Source organism: Condylura cristata, unplaced genomic scaffold (genome assembly GCF_000260355.1).
Source record: "Condylura cristata isolate star-nosed mole 26May11 unplaced genomic scaffold, ConCri1.0 scaffold00002, whole genome shotgun sequence".
Taxonomy (NCBI): domain Eukaryota; kingdom Metazoa; phylum Chordata; class Mammalia; order Eulipotyphla; family Talpidae; genus Condylura; species Condylura cristata.
Genome location: NW_004567103.1, coordinates 60,310,731 through 60,334,158, shown reverse-complemented (window position 1 = coordinate 60,334,158; position 23,428 = coordinate 60,310,731). Strand labels below are relative to the sequence as shown.

The 23,428-nt window shown below is 35.8% G+C and overlaps 1 protein-coding gene across 1 annotated transcript in view; it reads right to left on the bottom strand.

The window, feature by feature from the left end:
* Positions 1-23,428, bottom strand: part of NEB (nebulin) — a 183,818-nt gene that overhangs the window by 56,816 nt on the left and 103,574 nt on the right. Inside the window, exons 73-91 of the mRNA XM_004674880.2 lie at positions 23,078-23,281; positions 21,925-22,029; positions 21,684-21,791; positions 20,988-21,299; positions 10,901-11,104; positions 10,454-10,558; positions 6,656-6,760; positions 6,243-6,554; positions 5,546-5,650; positions 4,892-4,990; positions 4,641-4,742; positions 4,418-4,525; positions 3,636-3,947; positions 2,209-2,313; positions 2,002-2,106; positions 1,490-1,597; positions 927-1,034; positions 715-828; positions 251-448 (exon numbers count right to left, since the gene is read on the bottom strand). Of these exons, the coding sequence (XP_004674937.1) occupies positions 251-448; positions 715-828; positions 927-1,034; positions 1,490-1,597; positions 2,002-2,106; positions 2,209-2,313; positions 3,636-3,947; positions 4,418-4,525; positions 4,641-4,742; positions 4,892-4,990; positions 5,546-5,650; positions 6,243-6,554; positions 6,656-6,760; positions 10,454-10,558; positions 10,901-11,104; positions 20,988-21,299; positions 21,684-21,791; positions 21,925-22,029; positions 23,078-23,281 (2,919 nt within the window). The remainder of the gene's footprint in view (positions 1-250; positions 449-714; positions 829-926; positions 1,035-1,489; positions 1,598-2,001; positions 2,107-2,208; positions 2,314-3,635; positions 3,948-4,417; positions 4,526-4,640; positions 4,743-4,891; positions 4,991-5,545; positions 5,651-6,242; positions 6,555-6,655; positions 6,761-10,453; positions 10,559-10,900; positions 11,105-20,987; positions 21,300-21,683; positions 21,792-21,924; positions 22,030-23,077; positions 23,282-23,428) is intronic.

Genomic DNA, 23,428 nt, shown 5'->3' with positions numbered 1-23,428 from the left:
GTACCACCTGCTATGGATAACACCTCCTCCTCTCAAGGTAACTAGTAGTCTAATAATGATTAAGAGATTAAATATTTGACATAGGTGTTCCATACTTGGAGAGGATTCTTACAAATCAAGGAATGGTTACTTGTGCTATTTTGTGTTGAGATACAGCGGGGTTTATAGATACAGGGGAAAATGGAGCTTGGAGAACTGAGCAAGCTCAGTGACTCCTGTAACTAAGCAAGATGCAGAAAGGACATCTTACATCACTCAAGATCTCTTGTGCATTTCGGGCCCTTATAATGTTGGGTTCTTCTGGAAGAGATGTCCATTGGTGGAAGTAGTTTCGGTATTCCAGGTCACTGAGGATATACTGGCACTTTTTAGCCAACACATGGTTCATCATATCATTGGGGATATGAACATTTGCTTTGGTGTCCTCATAATCTCTTCTGTAGTTCAACTAAATAGCATTTTTGAAGGCAGAAATAGAGGAAAATAAGTAAAATATAAATTATTTAGAACAATCTCTTTTAGAGTCTCATTTCCAATATAATAAAAGTCAGAACCTTTAGAATAGACTTAAGTTTAAAAATGAAACTTGGATATTTTCTTCTCCTTTCAAAATCTCCCATTATTTTATAACACAGGGAAATTGTGACACAAAGGCAGATTATGAATAGGCTGACATGATAGTGTATATAAGTCCTCATGTGAACATATGCTTACCGCACTCCTCATCTTTTGGAAATCCAAAGAATGAACCACGCCAGGGAATTCACTGATTTCTTTTCCAGCCAGGTAGTGACCCTTCTGCTTCTCATATGTCTCTTTGTATTTAAGCTGTGAAACAAGACAACATTGAGAATAACTGAGGTTTTCTAACTTATCTTTGCTCCCTGATAAAGACTGAAACTTCTGAGATGAAAAGTACTACTGACCTCACTGTTCACAAAGTCAGCATGCTTGGCGCCAACGATGGGAATATAGCGTTCATCCAAGGTATAACCATAGGCCTTGGTTCCTTCCCATGCGCCTTTATATAGTATCTAGAACAAAGAAATATGTATAACAGATGTTTGCATTCAAAATCTTACTAAAAAAAGAAAGGTAAAAGCAAGGCCAAAATTGTGTTTAAAGTAAGACTTAGATCTTTATTTATAGCTATGTGTATGCCTACCTAAGAAGAGGGTGGTCATTTGGCTTGTTGCAAACTAAATCTATAGATTCTGAGGCAATTTACAATAGAATATAACTATATTTGTAGTTGTAATAAAAGTGAAAACAAATTTGCATATAGGAATTACCAAAGATTGCTTTCTATTAGTATACATGCGCACACACTACACACATAACATAGCATCCTTTACATTTTTTTACCTGAAATAAAACAACAAAAAAAACAGATCTCCTTAAAGCTCAATTGATCACAAAATCAGCCATGATATGAATATTAAAAGAATTTCAATTTGGAACAGTGTCTAGCACATAAAATAGAACTTACGGTACTATAGAGCTTTCCCATGTCTTTGGAGTGGGTGATATGTGGTGTATCTGGAGAAAATATATACTTGCCCCTTAATTCTTTATTAAATGTTTCTTTATATTTCACCTAAGGAGAGAAAACAAAATCTTTCATAACTATAATGTAATTGTTCCATTTAAATTTTTTAGTAATTTATTAATTTAAATAGTAAAACTGACTATATTTTTACTTCCATAAGAGCTACCTAGAAATAATAATCAGCCTACACTTACAGAACAAAACAATTGGTTGAATTTCAGTTCATTTTAGCAAATAAAATAGCATAATTTAGACATAAAAATAGATATTATTTAAAAGTGCTAACAATATATCACATACTAGTGACTTTAAAGACATCACTCTAAGGCAATGCTAAATTTATATCCCCTCCTTTTTCTTATAAGCAATTACCTGTGGTTAAGCAAACCCATTCAAGGACAGTCAACTAACCACACAGTCTATGTGCCTCATTCTACACAAAGCAAACTTACATCACTTTGATTGACTGAGTTAATCTTGGCTAAAACAATCTCTGGAGGGTCCACCACACTTGTGAAATTAGGATAGTTGTCAAGAGCATCTTTCTTATATTTTATCTGCAAAGAAATAGAGATAATTAGTCTGGCCTCTATCTTCCCCACCAAGCTACCTACCCTTACAGAGAGTTGAGGCATGAAGTAAGAACAGGCTTTGCATACCTGATTCACCATTTCCTGGTTCTTAGTGACTCTCACATAGTCCACAGAATCCAGGGGAATCCAGCCAATGCCTCGGAGCCACTCCAGGTCAGCTTTGTAGACATTCTGAAAGCAGGCAGAGAAATAAGATGCTGATATAATTGATTCAGACATAGGATAGTAAAGAAGAAACAGTTTTTTTCAGAACCTTTAAAAGGATTCTTTCTCGTGGCTATTATTGCATTGGTTTAATAATTTCATCTGTTGATCTAAGATAGATTTCTTGAGCTTGTTACTATGAAAGAGGCACTGTGCTAGATAATTTAAGGTATAAGCATAAAGGAGTCTATTGTTGGGGGAGTCATTTACAAAGTAGACAGTGGTAAGTGCTGTGAGAGTTGTTGCTTTTAGCTGTTGAGTGTATAAAAAATATTTTTCCAAGGTTTAATTTTAGATGGATTTTGCATATATATACATCGAAATGTGTAGGGCTTTTAGACTACAAAAAGAAAATTAAACAAATAATCATGTATTGTGGGGTAGAAGAAGGCTTCCCTTCAGCTAAGCCTATCTCTACTCTCCCCCCATACCTGCCCTTAGGTTCTGGGTTCTCTGAGTCCACCCCACCCAAATGCAGAAGAATTGTTAATCTGACTTCTAGTTCCACAATGGGTCCTTCTGCTGTAGAAACTAGTGAGGCAAGATGTTCAAATTCAGCACCTGTACTGAGCAGTCTTTGACTTCCTATTTCTAAGAAGAGAAGACTCTGAAGGGTCTGCATTTCAGTGTACCTGAGTATAATGTATTGATATGTTACGGCTAAGAAACCTTGGATTTCTATTCCCTATGGACTGCTGGTAGCAGGCAGAAAACTTGATTAAGGTTTCAGTGCCAAGTGGCCTAAGTCCTATTCTCTCTCCTGTCTACCAAAGCTCCGTATGAGGGATTCTGGGTCCTTAGGTAGCTCATCAGTACTCTGTACCTCTTTTGCTTTGATTCTTTACCAAGAACTACTTTATATATGCCTTGGGGAGTGAAATGCTAGACAAAGCAAGAAAGGTATATTCCAGGGTCCTTGACTATATTATCTATAAACTGTCAAAATCACAGCTCAATTTCAGTTTTCATCCAAGTCAATTATTTTAAATTAGTTTTTTATTTTCCATGTAAATATGAGTATGGAGTTGCTAATGCTAGATCTGGCTCAAAAATTGCAGATTAAAAAATTAAAGTTGACAGTTATTCAGAAAGGCAGTCAATAGGGAAAGCTGTCAGTCAATCACTGCCACCAAATTTTCTCTATTTCATATCTAACTTTAATTCCCTTCAAAGAACAAACTAAATATTTTTGGCTCAAAGTTTCAAAGACTAGTGTTTCCAGAAAGCTGCTTATCATTCTCAGAGTACACTGTATATCTCTAGATAATTAAGAAATAAAAATCACTTACGTCACTTTGTAGGTCATAGGCCTTCCTTGCCTGAATAACATCATTTTGGTCAGGATGACATATCCATTGGTGAAGGTAATTACGGTAATCAATATCACTGACAAGGCTCTGCCCCTGTTTGGCGGCCAAGACTGATACCATATCAGCAGGTATGTTGATTTTGGTCTTTGTTTTATGATAGTCCTCTTTATATAGTCTATCATTCTGAATCTGGCCTGCATGTTCAAACCAAACCAGTTTAGGATCATCTCTCATGGTTGGAACACCAACATAATGACCTTTTTGCTTTACATGTTCAGCTTTGTATTTCAGCTGGTGGGAAGAAGAATATAGATTCCATTAGCATTGACAAGCATAAAAGGCAAAGTGAGCTGTGAACATCAGAAAATTCAGTTGCCCAGATTTTTATGTCAGTTCCCCTACCACCCAGAGTAAGTAACAAAAAGCACTTAAATGAGTAAATATGGAGAAGTACTAATTAATAAAGAGAATTTTTTTCTAATTCTGGCATTATTTTATCTGAAGACTTTGAGATTTTTAAGGAAGCCAGGAAATAGAAGGAAAAAATAAAGAACTCAAACAATTTTTAAGAAAACAAGAAAAAAAAAAAGAACACCTTAAGTCCAAAAAAGGGACCAGAGGGCACAGTAACACCAGCCATCTCCAAGTTCAACCAGCTCCAAGGGACAGACAGAACACCCTGAAGCCCAATCCCTTAGCATAACTGGGTTCCTGCAATGGCAAGGCCAGTCTTTGCAAGGCACACTCAGAAGGATAATTACCTCGCTTTGGACATCACCAGAGTGATGGGCATGAACAAATGGGATTGCATCCGGAGGCAAAATGTAACCTGTGGCTTTTTGTTTCTCCCAGCCTTCTTTGTAGAGATACTAAAAGACAGAGAACAACAAAGGGTGAAATCTGGGGTACAGAAAGAGAGAAAGATCATGTGCATGAATCACCCACAGCTATAAACAGGTCCTCCATTTCCATTCAAAATCCTACCTGGTCCAGTATCCGAGCTGCCTCCTGGGCAGTGTGTAGCAGAGGGGTTTCTGTGAGGGTGTACTTCGATTTTGTGTCATTCCAATGTTTCCTGTATTTAATCTAAAAACAAAAGACAAGGAACTTTATGTTAAAAACAAAGTCCAAGCAAATGCTAGAATCACTGTTTGCAGCTGAGCGCAAGCAGGGGCAAGTGCTCAGAATGACATTTTCATGAATGGGCAATTTTAGAACAACAGCTATGTACTTACATCATTTAGGATCTCACCACTTTGTTTTGCTGTCACATAATCAACTCTGTCATCCACAGGAGTAAAGTTGAGAGTTTCTATCTTTGTGCGATATTTTTTCTATGGGAAAGAATATATATTTTAGATAGTCATAGTCGTTGGTGCTTTTTGAGCTGAGAAATGCTAGACTTAAGGAACCTCACTAATAGAAGACTAAATTCCATATTGGAATAGCATCTTCTTGGCAATTTGATTTTCTTAATAATTTTTAAACAAAGGGTTGGTTCCTTATGCTTTCCAAAGACATTAAAGTAATAGGTTTGCTTAGCATGCAAACTGATGTAGTAAATCATCATGTACATCACAATACTCAATATATTTTTTTCAACTGGAGGTACTTCTCCCAAAAGTATAGCTATTATTTACAAAAGAAATTTTCCATTTCTACAATTCTGAGCATTAGTGAGTGTCCTGGACATTGTAGTATGTATGTGGTCCCCATAACCAGGGAAAACACTGGATTATTTGGGGAAATTCATGTCTGACTTACATGACAGCAATTCAAACTGTCACAGTTGCTAATAGAAAATGACTGCATTTTGGCTTGAGTTTATGCATTTTGTTATTCAGTTTCTTAGGAACTGTATTGAATGGAGGATAAAAATCATGGAATACCTCACTGAAGATATCTGCAGCATGTTTGGCATGATTGACGGAAACAGAGTCATTTGGCATCCACCCAATCCCACGTAACCATTCCAAGTCGGCCTTGTACACAGCCTGTCAGGATGAAAACAAGGTCAGGATGAATCCAGCAACCTCATCATGTGGTCCTATTTATTTTATCTGCTGGTCAGTTGGAGAAATATAACCCAGGGCTGATATACTCAAGCAGCCAGGCAGGTAATATTTTCTACTTAAAGGGGGTTAACCTCAATTCTGATCCAGGTTACTGTTTCCAATATGTTCAGAGCTACATTTTTCAAAAAAAAAAAAGATATCCTATATTCTATACACAAACTTTCTGATCTAAAAACCTTAGCAACTTAATTGAAACCATTTAAATACCATCTCAACTAAAAAAGCATATCATGCTGTCCACAGACAGCAAATAATATAAAAGTTGATTGCTATTTAAATTCTATAGAAATATCTTCACTGCAGTTATCTTTAACCTAATGAAATGAAGAACTATATTCACATTACCATCTATTTTTTGAAACAAAAATTCTAAAACCCTTTGGTGATTCTTATACTATATAACCAAAGTCAAATTCTTGGAATTGTAAAGCATGAAGTGATGATACAAGGATTTAATGACACAATCATGGCAAAATGATAGAAGAGTCCATCCAAAAGTGCAGCCACTCACGTCACTTTGCAGCTCATAGGCTTTCTTGGCCTGAATCACATCATTTTGGTCTGGCATGCATGTCCATTGGTGAAGGTAATTACGATAATCAATATCGCTGACCAGCGTCTGACATTTTTTAGAGTGCAAGATGGAGAGCATATCCACAGGACTTTGGAACTTCGTCTTCCATTTGGTCCATGGCAGCCTGTACTCTCTTTCATTCTGAACCTTGCCAGCTATGAGGGCCCAGCGGATCCTGTTGTCATCCCGGGCTGTGAGAGTGCCCACATAGTGTCCTTTCTGCTTCTCATGGTCAAGCTTGTATTTATACTGGAGATGGGAAAACAAGGCAGATGGAACACAGTAGGTACTCTTGATACACCTAGGGTATGTGCTTCAAAAACTGAGAGGTTAAACAAGGCCATGCTTACATCACTGGCAATCTCCCTGGAGGCCTTGGCAGCCTGGATAGGGATGGCATCCAGCCGGACATCACAACTCATCTTGACTTCATCCCAACCTTCACGGTAAACTTTCTGAAGAGGATAAAAATCAAGGTTTTATTTTACATCCAAATTTACCAATAACTTCAGGAATTCAAGAACTAATGAAAGAAAAGTGGATGGGTCAGCAGTACTTCAATAGCAATAAATATATTTTAAAAGCGAGAACAGATGGAAGAAATATTGTCTACCATTGTACTGGAATATGAAATTTTGCCTAGATTCCAAAGATCTGGACTTGACAGGAGTTCTTTCTTTTAAATTTGAATTATAAACTTGATTTAGTTCTCATGATCTATGTAAAAGCATTTAGCTGGTTCTTGTATTGATGTAGTAGCTAGGATAAATTTAGATTCTGACATTAATGGGTCATTTGAATTTCATTAATTCAATAAATTCAGTTTAATTCTTCAACTCACTTTTGTGACCTTCAAAATTGTAAACTTTTAAATTTGTGGGTGTTCCCCCAAACTTAAAGGTCATAGGCTTTCTTGGCCTGAATCACATCGTTTTGGTCATTATGATAATCAGCATCGCTGTTTCTCAGATCTCATATATCTGATAACACATATTGTTTGGCAATGTTAGATCTTCCTACTCAAGTACAACTGGGTATAATGGCCATTTATTAAGTCCTTTTTTGTTTGAAAGAGTAATTAGTTAATGATTTTCAGATAACTTTAAATATATGGTTGTATTTCAATGGACACAATCTGCATTGACAATGTCAGAAAAACTTAAAAATTACCAGTAATTTAAATATATAATTAAAAAATTACATCAATTATAGAAGCTCATATAGTGCAGAAATGAGGGTAAACTGGAACTGTTGACAGTTTCATGGCTTTAGCATATCTGAAAAACGAGTGCTTATGTAAATTTTGTCCCTGTAGTTATACAAAACTTTTCTTTATTTTTATTCAACATTATATGTGGATTTTGGGTGGACCCATTTTAAAGACCCATTGTTTTTTGTCCAAAAAATAATTCCCCACATTTAGATGTATTAATTAATATATAATTCAATCTTGTCATTGTTATTTTGGTTTTTATTTTTTGTTATTATAGATATTATTACATTATATTCTTATATGTTTTTGTTTGTTTACATGGTCAAGTATAATTTTTACTTGAACTAAAAAAATTATCTGGGCTTGAGTCTTAACATGGGCAAATTCCTTAATCTTTTTAAGTCTCATCTTTCTTTCTGATAAGAACAAAATAAAAATATCTTATTGTGGCCAGTGTGAAGATAAAACCAATCAATTTAACACAAATTTGCCTGACAACCTTATACAACCATGTACAAATATTCTGAAAAAGTTCTGTTATTTAAATAATGGAGCTTTAAATAATGGATGTATTACTATCATAATAATGGTGATATCTGTTGTAATATATATATATATATAGGTCAGCAATCAAATTGGGTGCTTGATTTTTCCCCAAACACAAGTCATTTTCACTAATTGCTAAAGTTTATACCTTTACATTTGACACAGCTTCAAGTACTAGTTATGCCAATATCATGGCATCAATGATATTCCTAGCTGAGAAATTTATCATGTAAAGGTTAACATGAGACTTTCCCAAATTCTCCTGCCAGAGATGTCTATCAATCCAAAGAAAGCAAAAGAGCATATGCTGATTACCAGCTCTTCATCCAGTCACACCATGATGAACAAGTGGCACTGTAATACTGATTCTGGCCCCCTCCTAAAATGCCAAATGTGTTTGCACCCTAAAATTTTTTGTTTCAATCCTTGGGAAAAACTGGTGGTGCAGACTGGCACATGATGAGGAACCTGCTTGGCAGTCTTCTCTCATAAAGCTGTATTATTTTTTTAAAGGATCAAAATTTCAAAAGAGTGAACTGCACTAAGGCATATCTTTTTCCTAAAGTAATATTTATACTACACACAAAAGTCTTTTATCCATGAAATAGCACGCCTCTTGAATTGTGTCTCTAGCCACATAACTGGATTTTCTTCTCATTTTATCTAATAGATTTTTTTTTTTTACTACTGGGATTTTTTTTTAATTTTATAACATTTTATTTTTACATCTAATAGATTTTTAAGGTGATTCTCTTGCTGTTCCCCAGCATGTGTTGATTTATTCTGCAACAATATCTTTACTTTTTCCTTTCATCATGTGTCCCTTATTCTTACTTTTTATGTTGTTATTTTGATTTGAAAGAGAACTCACTCACTTAGTACTTCTAGAAGATGTTAAATAATAGTGATGTTGGTGGGAATATCCTTATTTTTTATATCTGATTTGAATGAGTTTTTTTTTAAGATTTATTTATTTACTCATACAGAATTGGGGTACAAGCCAGAGAAGCGGTGGATGAGAGGATTCACCAGAGACAGAGTGGGGAGCAGAACAAGCAGATATCAAGGAAGTACACTGCTGAGGGGAGCAGCGGGAGGGCCAGGAGAGATCTGCCACGCCATGTGGTCACCTCCATGGCAGGTGGGGATCAAACTCATGCGGAAATGGCTTAAGCGTCTTAGTGCAGTGCTGTAACCCACTGCGCCACCAGGGAGGGCCCTGAATGAGGTTTTATACCTGATTTGAATGAGAAGCCTAGTCTGGTCTTTGTTTTGAAATTTATCTTTAAGTTACATTAAAAATTGTTAACTTATTCTAATTTTGCTAATGGATATTAGATTTGATCAGACACATGTTTAATAAGATGAGTATATAATTTTTGTCTTTCATTCAATAAACTTATTTTATTACAGGCTTTGAAATATGAAACACTCATGGCACTCTTAAATGAATCCTACTTGTATCATATTATATTCTTGCACTACTGAATTAAATTAATGATTTTTTAAAGGTTTTTTTTATGCATACAAGAACTGGGGTATAGGCCAGAGATGCAGGGGGTGAGAGGATTCAACAGAGACAGAGTGGGGACCAGAACAGGTGGATCTACTGAAAAACACTGTGGGGAGCAGTGGGCTGAACAAGAGAGCTCTGTTGTGCCATGTAGGTCAGCTCTCTGGCAGGAGAGCAAATTCATGCTGCCTGAATTCTGGTGCTTGGTGATAGCTTGATACACAGAGATTTTAATCCCTGTGTCACCAGGAAGACCCCAATTTATCAATTATTTTATTTAAGATTTCCTCATTGCTACTAATCTATAGAATATTTGTGGAATGCTCTATAATAAATCTTAGCAATTGTGAGGATCTCCTATGTTCATTAAACTCTACAGTAGTTTGTTATTTTTTTTGAATTTCTGAAGGAATACTGTGAAACAGCTGGTTGATCCCAGCATTTGAGAAGAGGGAATTTTCAGTAACCTTAATTTCTTCTTTTCTTGAGGTCAGTTTTGGCAATTTATTATTTCTAGGAGAATTTTCTAGGTTTAAAATCAATTCATATTCTTGCAAAGAATTCTCAGAATTATTTTGAGTTTTTGAGTTTTGTTGTTAATTTGCATTTCTTGTTTATATGCCTCTTTATTCCTCTTTCATCTTTTTTGTCCTTTTCATTTTCTCCTTTTTGGCATACTGGTTCACTAGTAACTGGTCCAGCCCAGTGACTCAGAGCAAGGGTTTTGCTCAAGTCTCACTCTCAGGGAAGGGCTGGTGGCAAGCACCTTCCTCACCCCACTCACCAAAATACTCTTTTGGCTATTAAAAGTGTTGTGGTGATAGAAAACCAACTGGGTAACTTTCCAAACGAAAGGGAATGTATTGTGGTACTTACATTGCTAACATTAAGAGCGTTGGCTCTAGCAAGGTTAATTTCTGGAGTATCTGGCATTATGTGGATTGAAGTTTTATCTTTGTCCCAAAGTTCTCGGTACCTTGGCTATGGAAAAAACCAATAACAAAATTATCTTACAATTTCTAATTCTGTTAGTTTCAATGCACAAATTTCAAGTTTTCTGACATAAATTTTTTTCATATTAAGTTGAAAACTTAACAGAATCTTTTCATATACGTTATTCAATTTTTATATAAAATCTATATTAAGACATTTTATTAATATTTTGAGGTTTTGTTTAAAATTAATAAGTGATAATAACCCAGCTAACTTTATTACAGTCTTTGCTACCATCAGTTCTATTGTTATCCTACAGATAGGTTACCAGATTAGTGGCTCATCACTTAGTTCTAACAGCTTTAAAATTGAGGGGGAAAAGTAACTTACAATACTTATATTTTCAGCATTGGATTTGGCAAGGACAACTTCAGGTGTGTCAACAATACTTGTGTACTTGAGGTTCACCACAGGTGTCCGGTACACACTGTCTCGTAGGATCTCCTGGGCATTTTTGACCCTCAGTACTTCGGGAGAGCCTTCAGGCAGCCAGCCAATGCCACGCAACCACTCCAAGTCAGCCTTGTAGATCGCCTAAAGAGGAAAACAAAAGAGGGAGCAGTTTTTAGAAATTTGTGGTAAAAAAAGGCAGCAGCTTTCCATGAGCTGCCAACATGTTTCATACTGTTTGTCATCTGTGGCAGGGTTTTGTGTTGGGGCATTTATACACATTCTAAAAAGCAAAACAAGGCAGCACTCTGGAGGAAGCACAGAAAATATTTTTGAATACTAAGTAATAATCATTCTAACTAGTGAAGACTTTAAAAATAGTCGGGCTCTCCCCAGTGGCACATTGGGTTAAAGTACAGCACCATGAAGCTCTCCACAGCCACTACAGCAAGAGTTCCATCCCCAGCCAGGGAGGTGACCAACATGGCGCAGCAGACCTCTCCTGTCCTGCCTGCTGCTCCCCTCAGCAGTGTACTTCAGTTGGTCTGCATGTTCTGCTTCCTACTCTTATCTTGGGTGAATTCTCTTACACACACCCCTCCTCTCTGCACTTCTGGCCTAAACCCCAGTTCTTGTATCCTTAAATTAAAATCTTAAAAAAAAAAAATAACAGTAACAATGGGCTCTTTAGAAAGCATACAGCAGTCAAAATAATCATTTCAAAAGTCACAATTATGAGGTCACATTTCTCATCCTATAGCTTCCCATTATTCTTAGGATAAAGATCAAAATCCTTAACATGGGCTTGAAGGTAACAGATGGTCTAGCACCTATTCTCCCAGCTTCATTTTATCCGCTCTTCCCTTTGACCAGTTGGCCACACTGGCTTTCATTCAGTTTGTGAATATTGTATATTGTGTAGGAACGCTCACTATGTCCACCTTACAGAGCCAATCCCCACAAACCCCAACCCCCAGTCACATTCCCATCAAATCAGCACTTTTTTCAGATAAACTTTTCCTAACTCACTTTTCATTAAAGATTTACTCTTCATAAAAAAAAATTTCATTTTTTTTTAAAGATTTATTTATTTGTGCATACAGAACTGGGGTACAGGCCAGAGGCTCAGAGGCGGTGAGAGGCTTCACCAGAGACAGAGTGGGGAACAGAACAGGCAGATCGGACGAACTACACTGCTGAGGGGAGCAGCGGGCGGGTCAGGAGAGGTCTGCCGCGCCATGTGGTCACCTCCGGGGCAGGCTGGGATCGAACTCATGCGAAAGTGGCTTTAGATTCTCAGTGCAGTGCTTTAACCCGCTGCGCCACCAGGGAGGGCCAAAAATTTCATTTTTTTAACTGATATTTTTAACATCTCTCTCTGTTATCATTGTGAATTCCGTAAAGTCAAGATCTTTGTCTTGTTTCTTCTTTTTTATTCATGTTTAGTACTTACCATGTGATATTTTAATATTTTTAAAGGGACAATTAAGAATCAATCCCCAGTTCCACAATTTTTATCTCAATTGGATCTTCTTTTCTCAAAATAATTCCGTTCTTTGAATTGGTCATCTAAAATTGTTTCTCAGATATGAGCTCATCAAGGCAAACTATTCTATGTTATATGATGGTTATTAATCTTATTTTAAACTCATTATGTTCTTCAGAAATAGGATAAAAATATCAGGCTAAAAAAGTAGGGAAGGACCACAGGTCTTCTGATGCTTAATAAACTACAAACACTGCACATATTAACAAATCTATAGAAGAATTTTGGTAGTATCACTAACAATGAAAATGAAAACTTTCTGAATAAATCAGCAGTAAAGCAGACTATTAATAAGCTTGTTAAAATACTAAAGGGAAGTGTTTTCCCAAGCACTAAAAGGAGTGACCAGGCAAAGGTGTAGAAGACTTTTCCTGGGAACTAGTTCATCTCCATTGTCCTCCCCCACAGGCTCTTTTTTGAGGCTCCTGCACAAGCACTCACTTACATCGCTCTGCAGATCGTAGGCTTTCCTGGCCTGGATCACATCATTCTGATCAGGAAAGCAAGACCACTGATGCAAGTATTGGCGGTAGTCCACGTTACTTGCTAATGCCTGGCCTTCTTTGGCAGCATTGATGGACACCATGTCCACTGGGATGGAAATTTTAGCCTTATGATCATTGTAGGCCTTTTTGTACAGCCTGTCATTCTGCATCTTCAACACACTGGCTGCCCAAACAAGTTTAGGGTCTTCCTTGGCATTACGACATCCAATATAATGGCCCTTCTGCTTCTCATAAGCGGTCTTGTATAGATACTGGTGGGATGTGAACAGAAGAAGAGTTGTTTTTATAAATTCACTTTGTCTAAGAAATCTGATCAAAATAACTTTCTTTTGGATTATCTTTTTAGATACTTATTTTTCTTTAAATTCATACTATAAGTTTTATACATGTTATATATATATAGTCCTGACATATGAATTTGTTTTCTATGTCTATATACATAAAAACATTGTGAGCTTCTCTAAGGTGAGAAATGGGATCCTGAATTAGTCCCCCAATATCAGCTGGTTCACTGACACCAAAACTTTAGTCATTTAGCCACCCTCACATATTTTGCTATAAACAAGTACCATCTGTCATTCATACTTTAAGTCAACATGATTCCTTACTTAAATAGATTTGTTTTTAAAGGACAAAATTTGTTTTAAAATATATAATCCTATCAAAATAGGAAGAGGAGCACACACTAAATCCCCTTTCGATTTATAAAATGGTCTGGTTTCATATGGAACTTATAGTATATTTTTAATGACATTTAGTGCTATATTTTTCTAACACACATTAAAACAAACAAATCATTATTTTTAGAATGCTTGGCCAAATACTGCATTACATTATCACAGGAAGCACATAAGCATGCAGTCCTTCAAGAAACACTTCTGTATCCCCCTCAATCTCTGTATGTGTTTGTAAATTAACTGTTATGAGAATATTGAAATGCAAATTCAAATTTATGCTTAAGCATAAAGAAAGTAGAATGAAGCTATGATGCAGGAGGATTCTCAAATTATAAAAGTTACGTTGAAATACGTCATTTTAAAACAACACACTAATGACAATGACTTCCATTCAATAACACCCGTTTTCTGGGGAATTACATTTAAAGTTAGTACAGCATTGGTTCCTGTGTGTCTGTCTGTTAGTGAGTATTAAGGCTGGGCAAGGGGAGGGTCTTACATCACTGGCAATATCCCTGGATGCCTTGGCGTGCTGGATCCCAATGGCATCTGCTCGCAGGTCATAACCTGTCATCTTGACATCTTCCCAAGCCTGCTGATAGTGTTTCTGCAAATGAAGATTGCGATCATTCAGTCAAACTGCAGGATGAGCTACTGAGTCAGCACTACTGATGTGTTAACAGTGATAGTTAACAGTTGCAGGAATCCCCTTACGATTAATAAAATGGTGTGGTTTCATATGGAACTTAAATTATAGTATATTTTTAATGACATTTAGTGCGGTTCCATCTAAAAATTTTTTTGTTTAAAGAAAGAAATTTAGAAGGAAATAGAGTTGTTTAGAAGTTACCTACTTGGAAGTTACTTCTGATTTTCATGTGAAAAAATTAGCTTTTAATAGGAAAAATTAATGATGTATTACTAAGAAAAGGAACTCTAAGTATCACTGTACAGAGATCTATACATTTTTATGTTGTGTTTTTGGTAAAACTAGTGCAATTTCTCTTCCAAAAAAGATAAGCATACATCTCTCTCTTTTTATATAAACACACACATGGACACTTACCATTAACTGAGAGACAAGAAATAAAAGGAATGTCAGGAAAATGCCTTTTGCTAAACTTTTTATGGAACATAGCAGCAAGTTTCAGTTAAGCAAGTAACACTGCATAAAGTAAGAGCATGTGTAGTGCCTTACGTTGCTGATCTGCAAGGCGTTGAGTTTGGACTGCAGCATCACTGGGGTGTCAGCAGGCACATTCACATTAGCCTTTTCTTTGTCCCAGGCATCGCGATACAATGGCTGGTAAAAATGAAAAATGACGAGAGAGTTGATTAGGAAATAAGTCAGTTGCCACATGAATAAAATATAGGTATAATTAAAGGTTCTCTTTGGATATTTTCAGATATAAATGTAGATCAACTTTTGTTTTTATTTGTGCTTTTACTTAACAGGTGCCAATAGTGACTTCAAAAAAGAACACGTTTGTTTTTGTGATCTACAAAAATGAGTCAGCAACATGGTAGTGAAATTCTCCATTTCCATTTATTCACATCTAATTACTTAGCAAATTGCAGGTAACTAATAATTCACATTGTTAATCAAGTCCTATCTTTCTTGGTTCAAATAACTACCATGCTGTCTAGTAATAGGACTGACCCTGGACTTATCTATTCATTTCATGATGACTTTCAAGAAAAAGGTGGCAATTTTGTCATCTACATATTATCTGGTAGACAAGTAATATAAATATCAAAATGTATCCAAGCCTGTAGCAGAGTCTATGGATCATGGAGATGCCTCCCAAACTTACATGGACCAATGAATTATCTAAGCAAATGAAATGTGGAGAGTGTTAATTGAGTGGCAATATGAAATCCTCTTAAGACACCTACATGTTCAAGATTCTCATGCTGGTATTAGCATTTAAAGAAGCTCACTAGTGAGTCCTCTCACCCGACCCACCATACCTCTGACCTGTACCCCAGTTCTTGTGTGCATAAATAAAAAATAAATCTTTTAAAACAATTCTTAGTGGGACTTTTTTGATTTGTCTGAACATAACATAACCTGGCTTACCTCACTGATCTGTAAAGCATTGGTCTTTGCCAGGATGACTTCAGGAGTATCAACAATGCTGGTAAACTTAAGGGCCTCAGGTCTTATACGATACAACCTTTCATTTATAAGATTTTGGGCATTCTTCACTCTCATCACTTCCACAGAACCTTCTGGCAACCATCCGATACCTTTCAACCACTCCAGGTCTGCTTTGTACACGTTCTACATAAAGCAGAGGAACATAACACAGAGAATCAAATTTGCCCACTAGAGTACAATATCAGCAAACCATATCACTACATCTATTGAAATCATCTATCTGGCTAAGGATCAGCATTGAATGTTGCTATCGAGGTATGACAGCTCTCACACCTCAGGGAGTAGTCATAGTGTCCCATAGGAATGAGAAGATCACAAATGGCATGTGTGAAATGATAGACATGTGCCATTAATTTTTTATACTTTGTTGAACTTGCATGCTCACCACTTGAAATCTGCCTTTTATATAATACTGATTCCATTTACAGGAATTCTGGAGAAAAAGTTCCTTAGATGAATGTATACTAAGAAAAAGATATGTATCTATACCTAAGTAAATCTCTTTATCTATGGTTTTCTACATGTGTCAAACAAGTTTTGAAGTCCAACAATTCCTTATGCTTACATGAGTTTTTGAAATTTATATATCCGATTGTGGAAATAGAAGAGGTCAGAATAACTGGCACTGAAATTACCTTATTACATAGGAGACTGTTCTCCATGTTGGTGAATAAGGCAGTGCTACATAAGAAGGAATCTTTCATAAGACAGAAAATGTGTTTGGAAAGATTATACTATTATGAATTGTACAGAATATATCAATTTTCTATGAATATTATAGCTTAAATTCCATTCCTAGGGGAAATATTGTGATTAAGTACACAGATACCTCCCCAAGAGACTAATGATATACGTACATCACTCTGGAGCTCGTAGGCTTTCTTTGCCTGGATCACATCATTCTGATCTGGTAGACATGTCCACTGGTGCAGAATATTTCGGTAATCAACATCGCTAACCAGGACCTGGCATTTCTTGGCTTGAACAATTGACATCATGTCCAATGGCGTATTGTAAATTCCTTTAGACTTCTCATAGGCTTTCTTATATTCTCTTTCACTCTGGATCTTGGCAGCATGGATGGACCACACCAATTTTGGGTCATCTTGTAGGCTACGGAAACCCACGTGGTGGCCCAATTGCTTACGGTAACCTTCTTTGTATTTGTACTAAAGTCATGAAAAATCAGATAAAAAGATTCATACAAATAATATTTTTGGACTTCTCATGAAATACTTTCAGAATATTTTCTTAGCCTTAATATAAGTGGGTTTAATATTGACAGTCATTATATATAACAGTTTAATTTAATGAAATAAGGTAAGGCTATTTTAGTTAGCTTCACAGAGCTCATGAGTATACCAGGAGAGAAATACAGTGAACAGAATAATAAAAAATAGCTAATATTTACTGAAGTCTTGTCATATCCAAGACACTATTATGACTACTATTATGAATGATGAGGTTGATCACTGAAATCGCTAAATTGCTGTAATTAAAATTAATTGATAGTGGCAATTATAATCTCATTTAATTCTCACACAGCTGTGTGAGATATGAAATATATGAAAGCACAAGTTTTAGAGGGGAAATATAAGGCACAGTTAGGTTAACTATTATGTCAAAGGTTGCCTAGCCAGTGGACCATTAAGTGAGCCAGTCTCATGAATATTGAAGGTATCCTAGAGAGAAAAAATTCATATATGTGGTCTTGGATACAGACAAGAAAGGACCTGTTTCAGTAATGAAAAGCAAGGCTTTGGGCTTGAATCATAATGTGACAATAAAAGGACTGTGAACAGCAGTTTCCATCTCGTCCACACTAGTCCTAAATGACTTAGGATTAGAGTAAAATAATTTCTGTTTCTTTCCTAAACTTGATAATATAGGAAAGTTGGCAAAAAGGAAGAGAGAATTTGGAACAAGGTGAATACTATGGATTGGCTATGATTTTTAGACATAAAAATGGGGAAGGAAAAAGAAGAGGTGACTGGATGAGATAAGTAGTAAGTGGAAATTGGAGAAAGGGAATAAATAAAGGTGGTTTAGAGATTTGGAGCTGGTAAAATAATTATTTCAGCTGTTATTAAGTTTTAGAATTAATATTAAATGAACTTCAAAAGGCTACTAAAGATAATTACATATAAGACTCCAGCATGAAATCTTGTACATAAATTGTAATTTCAGTATAAATCTTAAATGAAGACTTTCATTTATAGTTTAAATTAATGAACACATCTTAAATATTTTGGGGAATGAATGACATTGTACTGGTTCCTAGTTTTTCCTAAAATACTTCCTGATATTTTACTTCTACTTAGAAAGAACTTGGAAGTTACTTACACATGTAACCTCACTATGTCAATATTGATGTTTTTGTCCTACTTAATTTAAATAAAACCTTTATTGAAAGAAAAGAGGCTACTGTTTGCATGGATTTTTTTAAAAACCAAAATCCTTTGAAAATATCTTCCCTATTTGCTATATAGAGGAGAAAACCCATAAGGAATCAAGGAGTTGTACCTCACTGGCAATTTCTCTGGAGGCTTTTGCATGCTTGATTTCAATGGCATCTGCTCTTAAGTCATAGCCTTTCTGCTTGGCTTCATTCCAGTCCTTCTGGTAGACATTCTGTTGAGGAATAAACAAGTTTGCAAATATGTGAATGTATTCAAAGTAGTCCTAATATTGATCAAAACATAATATAAGTGGAGCTAACATTTTTAAAATTTTAAAATTCATGTTGAATTTTTTTTGCCCTTTGGCAATTTATGGCATACAAAACACTTCTGATAAAAAAAAATTCTGGCTAAAATCTATCTCTAATATTTGAATATTTGGAATGAAAATATTCCACTATAAGTTACAATGGAAATAAGATTCTAATATTGAAGCCAGAGAACCTTCATCAAGGTACCATGTAAGATGTGGTAAGATTTTTTTCTTAACATTGCCCTTTAACTTTTTAGATGTTTCTGATAAAAGAATGTGATATGGTATCATACTTATTTGCACTTTAGGTATAATTAAAAATTATCTTTTGGCTTTTCCTATCACCTTGACTAATCTAATGGATCAATAAAAACCTGTAAAAAATAGAGCTTGCACTTCTCATTCTCCCTTGCATAAGTAGCACTTAATCAGATATTTCATTATTTTCCTTTAATTCACAGCTGAGCTGTAGTCATTGGATATAGGACAATGTTTTCAAGGCTGAAAGGAGGACAACAGTATTCAGATCTCTCAGTTCTACAGCTCAAGGACCCAGCCAAGTATAAGATAGCTAAAAAAGAAATGTAAATATTTCCCAGCTAGGTAGTTGAACTATTACAACAAACTCCATAGGCTGACAGTGACCCATAAAAGCATTTACAGTTCATATTTATGCTTCTTACATTGCTGATTTGCAAAGCATTGATTTGGGCCTGCAGCATGACTGGTGTGTCCGAAGGAATGCTGATGTTGGTTTTATCTTTATTCCAGGATTCTTGATACAGTTTCTGTGGAGAGAAAAGTATTCTTTTAATATAGTGACAGAAAGTGTATATCCAAAACATGAAGCCTTAGCAACTATTTAGCTTGGAAAAATACTTTCACAAACATTTGCAATGGTTAATTTCGGTGTCATTTTGGCTAGATCCAGCATACAAATACTTGGTCAACATTGTTTTAGATGTTTCTTGAAGGTACTTTTTAGATGAGATTAACATTTATTTTGGTACTTTGGTTAAACCAGACTTTTCATTAGGTGGTGGAAATTATGCAACTGGTCAAAAAGTCTTAATAGAACCAAGACTTCCCCTAAAGAAGAAATAATTCTGCCAGCAGATTGCCTTGGGCTTGAATCACAACTGTTTTGGGGTCCCCAACCCACTACCTGAATTTGAACATGCAGAATTTGAACTTGCCTGTTTCCACAAGCCCATGAGTCAATTTCATAAGAATAGATCTCTTTCTCATATACAATCAATTGGCTATTTTTCTGGAGAACCAAAACTAATTCAAAGTTATACCATTTATTATAAAGCATTATGCCGTAGGTTTTAGTGTTCAGTAGAACTTAAATAAATGCTTATTTTCCTGAATTAAAATGGAGCGACCTTTTAAAAAATATAGTTATTCAAAATATGTGTGTTTATGTTTGAGGAAATGACAATCAGAGTTCAATTTTGTATGTTCTTTCACCAATCTAATCAAGAGATCTTTAAGTTGCTTCTATTACTCACTATGAATCTTTAAAGAGGAAAATCCTCTTGCTCAGCTTGGTTGGTGTCATCTGAAAACTTGGGAAACAAGGGAAAAGTTGGTCATATAATGATTCTTACCTCACTTATTTGCAGAGAATTGGCTTTTGCTAGCACAACTTCTGGAGTGTCAACAATGGATGTGAATTTCAAGGCCTCTGGTCTTGTTCTGTAGAGTCTTTCATTCACTAGGTCTTGAGCACTCTTTACCCTGTTCATCTCTACTGAGCCTTCTGGCATCCAGCCAATGCCACGCAGCCACTCCAGGTCTGCTTTATAGACACTCTACACAGATATTAGACAGAAAAGTTTCCCAAATATTAAGCATGCCACTCTTAATTGAAAAATATAGTTCATAAAATGGTGTGTCTAAAAAAGCAGAACCTGAGATTTTACATCAATCAGGAATTTTTATATTGATGAATGAGTAATGTACAAAAGTATAATCACTTTTATTAGCCATGTATAGGAGTAAAGTAGTAAATGTGCTAAATTTCATATTTCAAAAAAATTAAATAGCTGAAGAAACTTGTAAAGGAGATTTTGTTGAAATCATTTCATTTTCATCCAGTGTTAACTGACCCAAGGAAGGCCTATATAGGGACATACACAATCATGGCAATTATTTTTTAAATATTTTTAAAATATTCAAACAATTTATGTTTGCTTGAAATACATTTTCACTGTCATCACAAATGGCATGAAGAAATTTTGACCAGGAAATGAAAGACATGGAAACAGTGTCCTAAATATGTGTTTGTATTCAACAATGAGAATGGTACCCCTGGAATTGTACAGTAGGCAACCCATGCATCTATCCACAGAACACTGATTGGACAATAAATAAATACATTTTCTCCCATCCCACCTTTCCCACATTGCATGTTACATACATCACTTTGAAGATCATAGGCCTTCTTTGCTTGGATAATGTCGTTTTGATCAGGTAAGCATGTCCAATGATGCAGGATATTTCGGTAATCAACATCACTGACCAGAGTCTGACATTTCTTGGCCAGTAAGATACCTAACATGTCCACTGGGCTGGAGAACTTGGTCTTCCACTTCTGGAAATCCTTCTTGTATTCTCGTTCACTGTGAATCTTCCCTGCATGTATGGCACACATAATCTTGGGGTCATCTTCAATGCTCTGGGCTCCAATGTGGTGGCCCTTCTGTTTCTCATATGCTTCCTTGTATTTGTACTAAAATGAAATAAAGCCTAGTTTTAAGACCTAATGAATATTGACAATTATAAATAACATGAAAATTCACAAGGAAATGTAAGAATTTCAGATTGCAAACATTTGACCTCACTAAAAAATTAAAATAAATTTTTACAAAATTATAAAAATAGCTGTAGTGTAATCATGCATTCATTGATGGAATACTTCCTGCTGTAATTTTAGTTAGTTGCAATTCCAAAATGAATTTTTCTTCTCTGAGACAACAAAGAGAAAGTTAACTGAGGGTAGGAAGTAAGACTTGGAGATATGTGTGGCAAGGGTTAAAAAGTATGGCCCACCAGCCAGCAGCAAATTGGGCTGTTCACAGTGTGAGGTGCAAAGGGTTAGATGGGAGGTGCTTACATCACTAGCGATGTCCCTGGATGCCTTGGCACTTTTGATGGAAACAGCCTCAGCACTCAGATCATAATCCTTCATCTTTGATTCATCCCATCCCTTGGTGTAAAGTTTCTATGCACAGGAAAAAAGACAACAGAAAAATGAAGGTGTTTTGGAAAGTTAAGATGTATGTTTAGAAAAGAAGGTGGTCAAGTGGAAAAAATTTTAATTATTCCTTAAATCAGGATAATCAGGAATTTCTTACTTGGCTGATATTGGCAGAGTTGCTCTTGGCCAGCAAGATTTCTGGAGTGTCTGGCATCACATGGATGGAGGTTTTGTCAGCATCCCAAGCTTCTGTATATAAATGCTATAGGGTGGAAGACAGGCATGCTAAAAAGTTTTGTTAAGGTCAATACATTAAGGTATTATCAAATTTAGCTATAAAACAACTTTATTAAGGCAACTGGAGATAGTGGGAGAATGAAGCATGGTGATATTTAAATAGCTATACAATAGTTTCATAATTAATATGAAGCAGTATGATAATGGTCTCAATTATTTTTTTCATACAGATCCCGTAGATTATAGTCAATTCCTAGTTCAAGCCCAGTTCCATTATGTTCAAGCTGTGTGATCTTAAAGATACAGAACACCATTCATTCCTCATTTTGTTGAAGGGATAAGCACATTTTTTTGTTAAGGTTTGTTTTTTTCTCAGATTAACCATAACATGTAAAATGCATGAGTCATAATTGGCATTCAACAAATTTTATGGTGTTTCCTATTACTGTGGTTACCATTGATGGGTGTGTTGTTAAATAGCATTTTTTGGAGCTGTGATACAGTTTGCTCATTGAAAGGCAATCTGTTATTTTTCACTGGGCATTCAATCTTAGTATGTGAATGTTCAGATGATATCCGGACATGTATCAGAAAATAAAGATAAATTCAATTCAATCTAAAATGTCCACAATAAAGGTCTGCTCATTGGATAAAGAATCAACCTAGTACTAATAAACAAATTTGAATTCTGATAGTAAAGCAGGAATCTGTGTACTGGGATTGCTATGAAACACTGTTTCCCAGACTTCAGATGAAATTGTAAATGGCTTATAGACCTTATCAGATGAACAAAGGATGCTAATGGCTGGAGTCTGTTTTGCCTAGGAGAACATGAATGGAAAAGTAATGCACTTGAGCATGTCTCCAGGTTACTACTTGGAAGTGTGCATTACTCCAGTGAAGTTATTCCAGGCTATGCTTCTGCATGCACAAAGAGAATTAGGGGACAAAGTGCAGGTACAACTAGAATTCAAGCAGATGCTGTTTTGAATGGCTGCATGAGGATTGTAGCTATTTATTTCCACATCTGTGGAAGGTGTGACTCTGGCAACTAGAGATAGCCAGACACTCACCTTACTCATTGTCAGGGCATTATTCTTTGCCAGGACAATTTCTGGGGTGTCTGTAATGCATGTGAATTTGAGCTGGTCTGCAGGCTGACGGTACTTCCTGTCACTCAGGATTTCCCCAGCTCTCTTCACCTTCTCGACTTCTACAGAACCAATAGGCACCCATCCGATGCCTCTTAGCCACTCAAGATCAGCTTTGTAAATAGCCTGAAAAGAAAAGAATGTCAAATATTTATAGAAATTACCTACACCACTTTGTGCCTGATTTGGACTTTGCATGACGATGTATAATTCTGAATCTTATTTGTGTAAATTTCTGGGAAGACTCACAGGATTGCCTTACTGAAGTTTAGA